This window comes from Lissotriton helveticus, chromosome 2_1 (assembly GCF_964261635.1).
Source record: "Lissotriton helveticus chromosome 2_1, aLisHel1.1, whole genome shotgun sequence".
Lineage (NCBI taxonomy): Eukaryota > Metazoa > Chordata > Amphibia > Caudata > Salamandridae > Lissotriton > Lissotriton helveticus.
Window position 1 is genome coordinate 1,288,794,722 of NC_136059.1, and position 15,892 is coordinate 1,288,810,613.

The 15,892-nt window shown below is 47.9% G+C and overlaps 1 protein-coding gene across 1 annotated transcript in view; it reads right to left on the bottom strand.

The window, feature by feature from the left end:
- GRID2 (glutamate ionotropic receptor delta type subunit 2) overlaps window positions 1-15,096 on the bottom strand; it is a 2,545,914-nt gene extending 2,530,818 nt beyond the window's left edge. The window contains exon 1 of the mRNA XM_078676229.1: window positions 14,137-15,096. Coding sequence (XP_078532355.1) covers window positions 14,137-14,227 — 91 coding nt within the window. The 5' untranslated portion in view covers window positions 14,228-15,096. The remainder of the gene's footprint in view (window positions 1-14,136) is intronic.
- Between the last annotated feature and the right edge of the window lie 796 nt (window positions 15,097-15,892).

A 15,892-nucleotide genomic window follows, 5' to 3' on the forward strand; every position in this document is an offset into this window, starting at 1 on the left:
AAAAAATAACCAGACCACAATACCCAAAAACAAAGCACCACAAGGACTGTTGTGGTAAATCAGCAATGAGGCAGCTGAGAGCTCTTCTGGTCCATAATAATTGAACAATGTGCACTACTGAAATGGAGTTGTGTGCCAGAACGTTGTAAATCAGAATATTGTCTTACATAAATATTCTGCCCTAAATATCGTTTGCAAAAGTTTCAAGCCACTCAGTGTAGATTTTCTATTGTTAATTCCAATGGTGCTATATTTTTGTAAACCGTGATTAGGGCGTGATATTTATGCCAGGCTATGCAATAACATGGGATAAAAACGTGGTATGGCGAAACACATTGTAGTATAATGGAATAAGAAGGAAATAACACATATATGTGAAATAATTATGTGCTTGAAGGCGTCCAGGGCCCCTAGGGTAGCAACATGAAAAGTGGAGCTAGTTTGCTGGGCGGGTTATGAGAGTGCAGTATTGTTTAGTGATATAAGGAAAGGAAGAGGTTCAATTGAAAACGTTTGTCCATGGGATCATTTATTAGATTGCCTTAAACATTTAAGAAAAAAGTAATGATTCTGGGGAAGAAAATGGGTAAAAATTTCATTTCCAAAATAAATATGTGTTATATACATACTGTTATGGGGACAGTACTTAAGGGAGGGTGGTTGGCAGTGGGGGTAAGTTGCTAAATATTGCGTTGCATGCCTTAATATAAATGCTAACAAAAATGTGCTCACAAAAAAAATTATATTACATCTTGATTTCCAGAAACACGCTTCTGTGGATTAGAACCAAGTTCCAGTATGCAAAAGGCCAGCGAAATGCAATTAGATGGGTGGTGAAATATACTTTCACACTGACATTAATTTAGTACTAAAGAAGGAGCTTTGGCGAACTGGCACATTATGCAGATATTTTTAAACATAGGTCTGCAACAAAACATCTGGCTTGAAATATGTTTAAAGCAAAACATGTATTACTTGCTTTGTGCTATTAACATTTCCATATATTTGGAAGCTGAATGAAACCATCTGGTCTGCACTGTATGATGAAACATATTCAGCTTGGGCATAGCATTAAGACTTTTTTCTTTGTGGCGCACGAAAAATGTTTTAAAATGTACAGTAATAGGATTGTCGCACACTTAATAACTACCACTATTTTAGAATAGTGCAAGTCTATTTCCTTAAATGCAGTAATGCAATATATAATTATATGATTGACAATATGAACATTGCTAGTATCAGCACAAAAATGCATTTAACTAGTCCACAAATAAATGCTGAAAGCTTGCAGTAAGAATAATGATCGTCAATCCAGCGTTGAGAATGCTAAACAGGAGATATCCCCTAATCCGAAAGGTGATTACTGCTGTGCGGTATTACCCCTCGGTTAGCATGCTTCTATACAGGAGGCCCTAAATCCTATGCTAAGAGTATCCAAAGAATCAATGTGTTTGTCTATCACAAATCCACCCATGGGATTTGTGTGCTGGACATTGGTGTTCTGATTGATTACACTCTAAAAAGTACTTAAGCAAGCAACCTGAGGTGCACTACAAGATGGCTGCTGCTAAGTGCAAGCAATTCATCACGGTTCTACTGTTTTCCTAATTATGGAAGATGAGAACATGTAGTTATTGCTGGATATGTTCATATAGGGATTGGCACCATGGCTTTAAGTGGCTTTGCAGTGAAGCAAAAACAAAGGAACAGTTTGCCTTACCCAGTCCTGCATCACCATGGTTGTAGATTCCTCAGTAAAACTGGGGCGGGAGCTTTAGATTTCCCACCAATCCCGCTGGTTAAAATACATTACAGCGGAAGCAGGGCATGAGGGGGACCTTAAGGAGGAGTAGGAAGGTAGAGGAGTGCGGATTGCAAGGGGTACTTATAAATCAATGTTTTGTAAAATAATCATTTTAAGACCTTTGAAACTGACACGCGTGTGTGTGTTTGTTTACATGTGTAGGTAAAAAATCCAAAGTAAAATCTGACAAACACCACCATGCCAGACTTAAAGCACATATGCCCGACTATTTACCCCAAACTGACTTCACAGTGGCCCCCAAGACTCCATTTGCAGTGAGTAGTGACTCCAGCGGGGGCATATTTTGAACGTGCACTTACCTAGTTGCCCAGGTCAATGGCGTCCCATGAGCCACAGCGCCTTAATCTAAATGATGCCATGGCATGGGGTGCACTAAAGGTGCAACACCCCTTATGTATTTTGTCCTTTATTCATTGCATTGCTTTGCAGAACAATGGCATATTACTTAAAGCCACTTTGTGGTGCATTATGGAATAGTGGACATAAAGAGTGTTCCCCAGACCTTACTCACCAATGGACAAATTACAGCCATATGGTGCATGCACCTGTTCCAAGGACCTCCATTGCTTTAATGGGGCCAGGCCATCAGGGCCGGCCTTAGGCATGTGCAAGCTGTGCACCTGCACAGGGCCACCAAACCCCAGGGGCCACCACGCCAATATATATCCTTAATATAATAATCCTCTGAGGATGGATACATATTTGCGTGGCGGCCCCTGGCAGGGATTTGGTGGCCTCCGGTTCTGTTCCACTTCCAAACACCCTGACCCTACCCCCTCTTCACTGGCCTCGGCGCTCCGCCCCGCCCGGACCCCCTCTTCCGGGGCCCCCCACCTACGCTCCCTGCCCAGGGCCACCTTGAACCTAGAGCCGGCCCTGAGGTCATCGTGCAAATGAGGGAACATCCTCTTTTGAATGAGTGCTCACTACAGCTTGATTGTGCATTCACTATGAGAGAATCGACCTTCTGTTGCAGCAATCTTCACCCTCGTTGGGCAAATGCCCCGAAAAGTGATATATGTGTGGGGCGGTACTTTTGGTACCAGAAAAACTCACTTTCATCCTAGGATGATGTATTCTCTGTGCTCCTACTGGAAAGTTCTAGCATCTGCTTTTGAAATCGAGCCCGCAAAATGTCAGAAATAAGATATGATATATAATTAGCAAATACTTTTATTAAAAACAATATTTGTAAAGCTAGCATACTGTTTCCACGTATGCAAAAACAACTACATCATTCATTTCTGTTGTCAATGTACTTGTCGTCTTCTAAAGAAATACATCTTAAAACACAGGGGTGAGCAAATTCTAAACTACTGAAATAAACTGCTCACATTTGTGGTAATTGTTGTTCAGTTCATGTGGTTCGAGGCTTTGCTTTTTACCACATGAATATATGTTCTGCTTTAAGGAGTGAATAAAGTTGTCACGTTTGTTTCCCATATAACATGCACATTGGATCAAAAGTCTGACATTATACAGAATTTGAAATATATATATATTTTGAACAGAATCTACGTGTTTCCACTCCATGGTCACATTGGCTAGGATGTTGTTATCAACTGACTTGCAAAGCCTTGTCAAAAGCCCTTAGTTAATAAACCAGAAAGAGAAAAACTGACTGACTGAGCTCACTGATTCTTACACAAAGATGAACATCTATATTCTTTGTCAATTAACAATTACATTGTAGTCAAGTTATCATGTCATGCTGGTGGTATTGGATAGGGAAAAAAAACTTTATATCATCCACCCTAAATAGGGTGGATGGTTTAAAATTCTTCCACCCATGGCCACTACTCCACTCGGCCGACAGAGGAAATATTCCATGATGGACGACCCAATAGAGTCTCTGTTGATGGACTACTGATGATGCGCCCACCTCTAGGTAAGGTGGTAGGACCAAGGATTTGGTAGACAGATACTGTGTCATATTAGCAATGGAGTACCCTGTCTGCCAAATTCTAAATAAGGCCCAAAGTCCTCGCCCTAAAAGATATGGCATTAAAAAGAAATGTGTTTGTACTTCATTTTATTTACTGATCTTGTCTGTCAAATAATAGGATGGCAAATGATCAGCAGGATGAAGAAGTTCTGAAAGAGTTTGAATTAGCCTGGTGACATTGCGGGAGAATCATTCTTTTGCTGTCTGGATTCTCCTGCCAGTGACTAGTACAGGACAGATATCAATGCCACAGAGAATCCGCCATGTAGGGTTATGTATAAGTGAGAATCCTGCATGATCTACCAATGGATCACAATCAATGGACTACCTGGTTGTCACAAACTTTAATGTAGTGTAAATATATTTTATTTTAGTGGCCCAATCCTGACCCTACTACCACACATTTCAATAATACTAAGTTGGCTATGACCTGTAAATTTCTTGATCTGGCATCACCTGGCATGCTCACCACAGAGAGCTGCAGAACCCTTGGATCCTTAGCCATCAGGTTTCAAAAATACTTCTTTAGCGTATGTCGTGGAGCAAAATGCTAATTCATTCATCCTGGGATTCTCAATGAATTTTGGTTGAAAATAGTTGTCTATGGCAAGACATCCTACAAGTTGTATGAGTTATGAGACACCTAAATATCCCATTCTCTTTGAACTACTTCTATGAAGACAGCTCTTAAAGCAATTTCAGGGGGCACCAAAGGGCAGAAAATAAATGCCAGTGTTCCTTAATAAATTATTTTATGTTGTTTCTCCTAACTATCCCTCATCTCAACAGCCCCTGCATTGGGAACTCTGTCAAATGAGTGCTCTTTATAATGTTTTTCTTCATGTTATACTTTGCTACAATTTAAGATTTTAAAATTAGGTCTCTCTCTGTGTTTGTGTACATGCATGTGCGGCTTGCGTGTGTGTGTGTGTGTGTGTGTATGTGTGTGTGGGTGTATGCTTGTGTGTGTGTGTAGGCCACTTTACTCTATTAATTACGTTCATTTTCATGTTTCTTCATGTTATGCTTTGCTACAATATAAGATTTTAAAATTAGGTCTCCGTGTGTGTTTGTGTACGTGCGTGTGCTGCTTGTGTGTGCGCGTGAGGGTGTGTGGGTGTGTATGCGTGTGTGGGCCACTTTACACTATTAATTATGTTCATTTTCATTAGTATACAAAAATGCTTTAATAAGTTCAACTGTGCCCTACTCCAACTACAGCACTGTTTATGCTGATCTAAAATACAAAATAAAATGGATAACACATGCCTCTGTGTTTAGACTCAGAAACACACACGCTTAGCAGGTCCTCTATTACCGTGAAGGAATTGATGGGAATACTTTTTCAAAAGTAGTTCGGTTCCTCGACTTTCTAAAATTATTTCGAGCTCTTGAACAGTTTGAACGTTGGCGCATGGCAACAACAATAACCCTAAAACTATAACATGCCCTATTTCCTTTGTGAAATGTTCCTAAAATAAAAGTATTGTCAACAGTTATTTCTATATACGATGCAAACACATTTATGTATTTCGTAGGTGTGTTTAAGTGCTTGGTTTTCTAGGGGATGGCATATTCAGAAACGGTAAGGAAAGGTAGAAGCAATAACACCAATGAAGCTCAGACACAACGCAATGGATCGATAACCTCTGGATGGGCCATGCACAATTCAGGGGTCAGGAATCAGACCCCCAAGTACATGTTTATGCAGTTCAGTCAGATCAACCAGGTGGCTCCACCCTGCCAGCCACAACATCATAGACTGGTATTCGTCCACCAGCGAATTTTACCCAATCTCAAGCAGCAGACATCCTTATAATTTACAATTAACTCAATTCTCAGTCAAAAACTACAAACTACTCTGAAAACCCACCACTTGTGGATGACAAAGTGGTTACACACTTTCAAAAAGTGCCAAGCCTTACCCTCTTACCTGATAACCACAGCAGGGGCTTTGAAAGATATTTATTTTCTAAAAAAAAATCTTGTTTTGTAGCTATTTATCCTCGGCTGCCCAATCTGGAGCGAAGGTGCTGCCTGGAGATTCTGAGATAATTGAATGTGCATTGTTGTGTCATTATCATACTGATAGCATTGTGTTCCAGACATCTCCGTGATATGTCTTGGAACCTTTCCATACAATAAAGAAGACTGAACAGAAAATCCTTATCACAGTAAATGTTGCATTTCTCATGCATGGGTTCACGTGAATGATCGCAGAATTATGCATATTGCCTCGTGTGCTACACCAGTGAGTGAATAAATCTATTTATCATGCACCCTTCATCGCGTGGTATTTACAGGCCTGTCACAGTTACTGCATAGTGCACTGCAGCATAATCAGTACATGCCTGGGAGTGTTCTTAGTTACACTAAAGCCAAGAAGAACAGAATGGACTCGTGTTCAGACGGGCATCTCGCCAAATAAATGCGCTTGCTCCAAACCCCTTGCATCCAGATAACATTTCTCTCATAAACTTCTGCAAAATATAGGCAAAAATATGCATCGAGTGTCAGAAAAGAACCTGACGAATAATGAACAGGATGAATTTTTTCATGTAGTGTGGAAACGTGATAGCACATCGGCCTTTCCAAGGTAAGTGTCCAGTAACTAATATTACAGATACTTGCCTAGAATTACTGCTGCCTAGTCTGCCAACCTGTGTGTGCCTGTTGAAAAGCAAGAGGTTGGCAGCTGTCCCTTAAAATGGTGGGTTCAGGAGGGCGGGCCTAGACATTCAGACTTGTTTGAACCCTCGCGTTGTACCCTGTTGCCCTGTTGATGCAGGTGATCCAGTTAATGGCATACACTAATAAGCAAATTAACAATGTTTGTCTACAGGTTGAAATGAGGCCTCATGTAATGTGCTGCTGGGCCTGTTTCCTTTGCAATCACAATGGGATGCTCTATTGATTGAAGGCAAACCGCCCTACCCTGGTTCCCTCTCCCTCCTCCGCCTGTGAGGTGCTGTCTAAAGAAGTAAAGTCCCTTGAAGGTCTCTAAGTGGCATAGACTATGCCCATATGTGGGCATCTTCAAGCTACATGTCAATACGGTAGGCCCATCAAGACACAACAGTAATAGTTGTCTTCTTATTTTGTGTGTGGAGCTCATGGTTTGGTCTGACAGTTTGGGACAGACCAGTTCCCTTGGTCGGTGGGGGGTGGGGGGGGACAGGGCCCAACAGAGTCTAACAGAGCTCACAATAAATGCACTACTGGGTTGGTGACATAAATAGAAAGATGGAATGTTCATCAGTAGAGTTTGCAAGTGATATCCCCATGTTTAAACAATCATTACAACTGCATTTTAGCATATCCGTTGGAGGGTTGTATGTCAATACAACGCAGTGTTTACACCGCACTACCATTACAACGCTGGTTTTACAACGCAAGTCGTTACCACGACTTGCGCTGTAGGGTGCAGGACTTAGGAATAGTAAGATTTACTATATCCAACACCAGCCTACGTACAGTAGGGAAGGTGTTGGAATAGTAAATCTACTATTCCTTAGCCTAGAGCGCCCTCCAGCGCAAGTCGTGGTAACGACTTGCGTTGTAAAACCAGCGTTGTAATGGTAGTGCGGTGTAAACACCGCGTCGTAATGGATGTTCCCCCCGTTGGAGCAGTGTGTTAAATGGAAAAGTAGAAATGCAGGTACTCTGTAAGAGAGTGCCTGCTTGTTTCTGAGAAGTGCAGGTACTCTGTAACAAAGGGCCTGCTTGTTTCTGAGAAATGCAGGTACTCTGTAACAAGGTGCATGCTTATTTCTGAGAAGTGCAGGTACTCTGTAACAGAGGGCCTGCTTGTTTTTGAGAAGTGCAGGTGCTCTCCAAGTAAAAGTATTTCATTTTTCTCGAGAAGTGCAGGTACTCTCCCTCACAAAATAAAAAAAAGTGCCGTTGCTCAGTACCGCCCCATTTAAAGCACTGCTTTTGAGGTCATTTACGTTTGAATAACAAGCAGAGCTGACGTTTCTAGAAAAATCGTCGAACACGCTGTCGACGCTCGACTGAAAACGAGTCACTCTGAGGTGCTTTGTGCCCGATGCCTCCGTGTTACTATGCGACGCCATCTCCCCCTTACAGGTCAGCAGGCGGAGAGATGCATCCAGGCCGTGCAGTCTCTCAGGGGCCCTCGCGCCGGCAAGAGAGCGCACGTCTCCCCAGCACGACCCGCCGCTGCACAATCGGAGCACACAGTGAACCAAGCAGCTGTGGGCCACAGGCCCGTCGATAAAGCCGGCCTTGTTCATGGGCCACGCAGCGGAGGCACGGCGACGCGAAAGAGAGGCTGAAACGCGACCAGACCCGATATATATCAGATAGGAGGCGCGCGTAAACTGTGCAGTTGACTGGAAATGACGCCTAATCCCTGCTTAATTAAAGCACTTGCCTAAACTCCTGTTGTGTTTAGGGAGTAGAGAGTGTGGGAGGACTGATGTGTTGAAGAAAATAGCAGTCAGCGTGGCTAATCTCAAAGACTTTGGAGCTTTGGAGCTACATAAATCAGAGCGACTTTTTGAATAGCCTCATATAACACAGCGCCATTGGCATTCGGCGCACGGAGCGCGGGCCCTTCCTGCAGCATACAGATCATTAGGAAACTTCTAAGCAATCAAGTAATGCGAGTCTGATGAAATTATTCAATCAATGAACGGGGCTGGGGGGGCGCAGCCGAGGCGAGGAGCGTGTCGGTGTGATGTGTCCCAGAACCCTGCTTCTGGCGGGGGAGCCTGGGGTTGGTGAGAGCGTTCCGGCGGGAGGCGCGCCGCTTTTTCCTGCCCGGGGCCTGCTCGCGCTCGCAAGCAACAATACTGTTTGCGTTTAATGAATAAACATGGAGGAAGAGTGTGTGTGTGCACACCTCATGCTGTGACAGGAAGATACAAACATTGTTACACACTAGGGAACACATGATTTAAGCACGCACGCAAATAGTCAGGTACACTACGTGAAGACACGTTTAGGGATGCGCATAGACACACACCACGCTCAGCGCCACCATTAAGAACGCATGCACACTGACAGGGACACTCGCGGCCATGGTCATATGGAAACACAATAAAGCAGTGACACACACTATCCCACAGGCACAGGTATTTAGACACAAAAGCATTTCGACGCCTCGTCAGTGGTAGTAAGCGCTATATAAAAATGCAAATCTTCCGGCTGTTTCACATCAACATCACACATAGGGCAATATACCCGCACAAACACACCTATGATGCACACACTCTCTCAGACACGCAAAAATCCATCCATCCAGCCATTCATCAGACTGACACACACGATTGCTTTTAAACAAACGGAGACAGTCACAGGGTCAATGCCCCGTGACTCACTCTTTTTCACTCTCCCACACAGATAAACAAACGCTCATTCACCACTCATTACTTTAATGAGACAGAGGAGCCATCTATCCTTCTGAAACACACACATAAACAGACACTTATCCCAAAACACAGAAATCCCGACACATCCAGTCGGACGCACCCATGATTTCATATTTTCAGCACTGCCAGTCTCACTGGATCAGTGGACAGCGCCGAGTGGAACCGTGTGCAGATGTCTGCAGAGACAGTCATGACTCGCTACTGTATGTCTATGGATCCGCCGAATAAATATAAATCTATATTCCAATTAGCGGAGCGCACTCCGAGCTCATCAGTCACCGGGTGCACCTTCTAATTGTGCGTTCATGGCGCTGTGATCTCATAAAGTCTCACTCCATCTGTGCCAGCAGCCGGGGCGGGGGCACCCTACAAATAGATTAAGTGGAACAGAACTAGAAACTGGCTAATCCGTCAGCACCCACGCCTTCCAGCAAATTTATGACCACTGTGCACTGGAGAGCGGGGGCAGTCATTGTGGACGGTGCCACAGCACTGTGGTAGGCATATCTTTGAAGCCCACCCCCCACACACACACACACTTGGTCGCTGCTGCTTGGCAATGCGCATTCGCTGCACATTTACGGCGCGATGTGCATTACTTCTACCACACGAGCTCTTTCCGTGCACATATATGGTGAGCACTTCCGCGGACTTTGCAGATGTCTTGTTCGCACAAGTGTATTGTGGGTGATGCTACAGCCTCTTGTGCATCCACTGTTCACACGTCCTGCCTTCTCCCCGGCACTTGAATTGAGTGCACAGATGCGGCGCTGTGCACATTCACTCTGCATACTCCATAAACTCTCTCCGTGCACGTGTATTTCGGGTACTGCTGCAGCGCTCTGTGTGTGCACGCTTCACCCTCCTGCTCTCCGTGCACACACACTGTGGGTTGTGCAACAACTCTGTGTGCATTCACTCTGCAGACCCGTCCCAGTCCCCTCCCCGTGCATAAGTAATGCGGGCACGACTAAAGCGCTGCGTGGATCTACTGTGTAAACCGCACGTCATTTCCCCGTGCACATATGGTATGCACATCCCTACTACCCTTCACCTGTTCAGACCTCTCGCCCGCTCCCGTGCACGCGTGCAGCACGTGGTCCCCACCGAGTTAAGATTGTGCAAACTCCTTATCGGATCCGAGGTCCAGCATAATTATGGTTGATGTACTTTGGCACACATACAACCCAGTCGGCCAATGGTAAGTCATCTCGTTTTAGGATGAAAGGAGTGTTTACGCCATTTTACGCGTCATATCTGCACTTGTATTCTTGCAACCCCCTTAGTAAGTGTGGGCGCGGCTGAGGCAGCGCCTTATTAAAAGAAAGCAGGCTTCTGTCCTTCAGTTCTCCCACTAAATAAGAGGTACTTCTTCCACATCCGGTTAGTGTACACAGTGTTAGATACGTACTGCCAATCTCAAATCACTGCGGCAATTATTTACGCTGCGTAAATGTAAGCGGATGCGTAATGCGTAGGAGGCATAGCGTGGAACAGGGACAGGTCGGTATTTTCACGCCTTTTTCCTCGTTTCCCTCGCATATGTTTAAATGAATATAAATCCAGCCACTTTTTGTTGTGCATTAATAATAAATGACTTAGAGCAACGTACGTCAATTCTCGGTTTGCCATTTCCACGGCAACAAGTGTGAATCCTCTTGTCAAAAGGGACTCGGTTGCCTTTTAAACTAAATTAGCAGCCGAAAAAGCAAGCACGTCGGTGATTTCTACCCCAACCGGAATTTTCAGAGACGCCGTGAAGGCAAGGCCCTTGTCAATAAATCCACTACTATTATAATATCTGTGTATTGATGGAGAATGCTCAGTTCTTCACGTTCCAACAAAAAGGGAGAGAGTAAATGAAACTCCCAGGGCCCAAAACCGAAAAACAAGCAAAGATGTTCTAAAATATTTCCATGAGATATGTTCCTCATCTGGAAAACTAAACGTGACTGAACGCAAAAGGCAGTCCAGTGTGTCCACAGACTGACATCCCATTCCCTTCCCAACTCCTACTCGGTATCTCAGCGATATGAACACCTGCTGTAGAGACCTCAGTATAATGTGCAAGGAAGAGGTTCCCTTCCAAGCTGGGATGACTCAGTCTGTCATCTTTGAGACAGGCAAACGTGAGGCACGCTGAGTCAAGCGGCAGCCGCTCTGATGCAGACTCCAGGTGGCACTTTAGTGATGGCAGTGCCACTAGTGATTAGTATGTGACAACCGCGCTGCTTCCCCTCTCCTAATGTTGTATTTCGGGTGCCCACTGTCCTCGGCACACTGTCCCTTTGGTCTGACGCTCCAGAGGGGTCCCTTGTTCCACCTCACCATGGGGAGGTCTCTGCGGCCTTGCGAGGTGACCTGTGACAGAAAGAGTGCTGGCTTCATGAGGACAAAGGGTGTCTCGCTCTGTGCCAGGGCACCCCGCGCGCTGGCAGGGGTTCTGCAGAGCCTGGCTCTAAGAAACGCGCAGTGCAGTAGGCAGATCAACAGCAGACGTGTCGAAAATATCGAACAGCGTGTAATGGTGCGTTCAAAAGAGCATGAATAACACGGAAAGGGGTGTGGGGGGTCTGTTCATGTCGCTAATTGTTGCTGCGGCTCCTTGACCATCAATCTTACTCCCAGCGCACTTACACACATCACCGGGGAAGTTTTCTGTGGAATCCTGTTACCAATGCTAGACCGGAACGCCTCAGAACCAGGCAGTCGAGGTTATGCTGCCTGCTGATTGGCTATTTGCGGAAGGGACGAAGTGGCATAATATAACTTTTATGGTGTGATGCAGTGACCCCCGAGCCGGGCCCTACAATAACGAGTGCGCCTAGAAAGAATGCTGCTCGTGTTAACGCTAAAGCCAGAGCCTGGATCGGCGTGGCAGCCATAGCCGAGACTTCAGGTTAGACTGGGCCCCGGGTTCAAGGAACCTGCTGCTATTAATGGGTTCTGTCCAGCGTCTTGGGTTCGTACACTCAGGCTGCTTGTTCTAGTCACGTCGGCCTGGGCTAGGGGCAGGCTCCTAAGAGCCCGGGCACGGCTCTCTGCACAGGCCTGTGCAAACAATACACACTTGGTCCAGAGGCATACGCGGTTGACCCTTCTGCCTTTCCCCGCTAGGCTACAGGCCCTAGACGGCTGCGTTCAGAGCAGGATTCCCCGGATTTCCCCAACCTATCCGCCTATGCTCCCGCTCTAAGTGCAGCCTCCTTGCCAGTGGGCCTGGTTTAAACCTGTGCCTGGGCTGAGAATGGATTCCGGCACGGCGAGCCCAGAGGAGGGATGAATGAGTGGATTAGATGACACACGAGTGAGTCAGGCAACTGTTCAGCGAGTTTGTGTTCAGTGGTGCTGGAGACTTTTTTCTAGGGGGGGAGGGGCGGGGGCGCTGAATTCGTGATCTTAAACATCGAGTAATCACAGCATTCAAGTTGGTATGCAACTGGAGATGGTTCAGAATCCCTGCAACCCTCGCTCCTCTGCGTTTGAATCTGTGTACGTATGTATGTGCATGCATGTATGCATATATGTATGAATGAATGTATGTACATGTATGTGTGTATCTATGTTTGTGTGTGTGTGTGTGTGATAAGCACGCATGCAGTAAAGATTCCAAATCGAGTGCATGCCTGTCATAAAGATATACTGCGGCACGTGAGCCCCGCGGGGACCCACAATTTGCAATTAATCGGTGCAGGACCCAATGACCTTCCTAACCATCCTTTGGGGGACCCAGCATCACCGCCTCTCTCATGAGGCGAGGACTGAGGTACTATCACTTTAGGGGGGTGTTAGGCTGAGCTGTTCACCTGTGAGCGTGGTTCTGTGGGTCGGCACCCCTTGGCACCCCTGCCATTTATTGGGTGTCTTTTACTGGTTAGTGGTGGAGACGTATGTCTACCTCTCCAAGTAAGAGCAGGCGGCTACTGAACAGAAGACTGCAGACCCGAACGCACCACCCCACAGTCACCCACACCGGAGGTGCCCACTGAGGGTAGGCGCGTAGAGAGAACAGTCACTGCAAATGCGCACGTCACGTCCAAGGGGTCATAGTAAAGTAGGCACTAACTTGCTGAAGCCATACTTGGGGGCACGGGAGCGACACACACACGGGGACAGAGTTCCATTTGCGTGGGAGAGAGTGGAGGGGACTGGGTTAGCGAGGGGGGGGGGGCACGAGAGGGAGGCCCGGTGTCAGCACGAGCTCGTTCATTTAGCATTTCACACACAGTAAGTCTTGCGTACTCATAAGTAGTAAGCGAAGAGAATCAACAGGCGAGCAAACAGAGAGATTGCAGGCGACGGAGACAACCTTATTCGCCAGGAGATGCCATAGCAAGTGACATTTCGTTCAGAGCGCGCCAAGCAGCCCCGCTCTCACACCCCCTGCTGCTAAACTGCCCCGGCTCGAGGCTGGCGCGGATCACTGCCCCCCAGGAGCGGCGACTCCAAGGCGCGCGAAGCAACAAGGCGGGCAGGCCAAGTTCAGCCGGAGTCTGTGCGAAGAGCCAGAGGGGCAGGAAGGGGGCAGAGTCAACAGTGAATACTAGAGAGGCAGAAGGGGCGCTGGGAGGAGGAGGTGGGGCAGAGGGAGAGAGGGAGCAGAACACGCTGGGAAGAAGGGGGTGGTGGGAGAAGGCACAGAGGCAGCACACAGTGCTAGAAGTAGATGGGGACGGGGTGGGGGTGAAGAGGCAGAAGAGATATAAAGAAGGGGGGCTAGAGGTGGCCATGGCAAAGAGAAGCCAGAGAGGAATAAGAGTGGGTGGGAAGATGAGGGGGCAGCAGGGATCATGGGAGAAAGGGTGGGGGGGTAGAAGGAGGGCAGCAGTATTACTAATACTAGAGAGGCATGACGAGGAGGTTCAAAGGTAACCATGTCCACACACAGCAGTCCCAGGGCACATAGACAGCAGTAGTAGTGCCCACTCCGGAGGACAGAGACGGGCACCCCTGGTCCAGCGACCTCTTACCTATGTGGATGATGGAGTCTGCCATCGCCGCCTCCCAGCAGGGCACGGTCCAGAGGATGCAGAGCGCGGACACCAGGCGGGACAGGGCCATGCTCCGGCTCTCCGTTATCCACGTGCGGGAGGGGCGCCACAGAAGCGGCGGGGGCGGCGGGGCTTCCTTCCGCGTGTGGTTTTATTAATCTCCGGTGGGTGCGCTGGCGGGTGGCAGCGGAGGGGGCGTGTTGTCTCCACGGGCACCGAGCGCGTCACTTCGGGGGAATTCTCTGCACAGGGAGACGGGGGCTCGCTCAGGCGAGAGCCGCTGCATGTAAGGGGTGGTGGTGGGGGTCGCCTCCTCCAGGCGGGCGCCTGAATCTCCTCTCCTCAGGCTGTGCCTTTCACCTGCTGTCCCCAGGCGCTCAGGCGACAGTCCCCAGTCCAGCCTCCGCCGCCCGGTGACATGGGCCCCTGCTCTCCGCCCCCGCTCCCTGCCAGCTCAGATCAACCCGAGCCACACGCGATTCCAAACCAGTAAAATGAAATCAATGAAGCAAAAACACCAATCCAAAAAAGACAAAGGTCTAAATCCGGTGCAGACCGCAAAATTAGGTATTCCAGACCGAGCCAAAGCAATCCACTGAGAGCCTGAAAAAAGTGAACTTGTCCTTAATGCAGATAGCGGTGCAGAGCAATGTGTGTGTGAGCACCGGGCTTCTCCGTCCGCCAGTGGTGAGGTGATGAGGGGTCCTGGGGTGGGGGCTGCACACACGGCACGGTCCGCGCCGCCCTCGTCTCAGCAGGTGGTGTAACGAGGCGGCGGTGTGTGGGGGTGAGACGGCAGAGTGTGGCGAGGTGGCATCCGTGCCTGGGGCGAGAGATGCGTCCACACTGCAGGACGCTGGTCTGCCTGCTGCTGCCGGGGCGCAGGCAGCGAGAGAGAGCCTGACAGCGCCAGCACGCTGCCTACAAATGCATCACCTAGCGGAGGAGAGAGAGAGAGAGAGGGGGAGCAGAGAAAGGATAGCAGACGAGAGGATCATCAGAGCGAGCCGGGGAGAGGGAGACAGGGCTCCTCCTTTCCACAGCCACCTCCTCCCCTCGCTCTGCAACACGAGGGGACACGGGCAGCCTCTGCTGGCCCCTGCAGCCAGCTGCCGGGAGGAAGGAGGCTGCCCCGCTGGCGGCGGTGGATTCGCGAAATGCTAAATTAAATGCACTTTTTCGCAGACTCATCCGCAGAGGATAGCGACCTCCTGGGAATCGGACGGCTGTGACAGCCACTGGTTTCGGGGGGTGGTCCTTGGAGGGACACTATCAGCGGGACTGTTTGTGGCCTCTTGCTCTCAGCACGAGCATCCCTAAAAGGCGCCATGCTCACTCACGGATCATGCCCCGAGGAACACTCTCAGCTGTACAAGGGAAAACTGCAAACCAAGGAGCACGAGTGTGTCTGTGTTGCTCAGTGGCAGGGCCAGGCTTTAGAGCTGGCGTATCTCGGTGCTACAGTCTTTTTCGGCCCCTATCCCCCCCCATGAACTACAACCCTCTAACAGTTCCCCTCATCTCTCCATAGCTCCTCTCTGACAGGCATTTTATTCTTTTATAGCGCTACACATAGTTCAGTCACACTTCGTTCTGAGACCTGCATGGTGCATGTTCTGTGCTGCAGGCACATTAACCATCTGCGCTACTGTTAATGGGTCAAAACTGCCACTAGACCAAACTCCCATCTCTCACCATCAGAAAAATTAATCACCAGAGTCATCTTGACATTTTT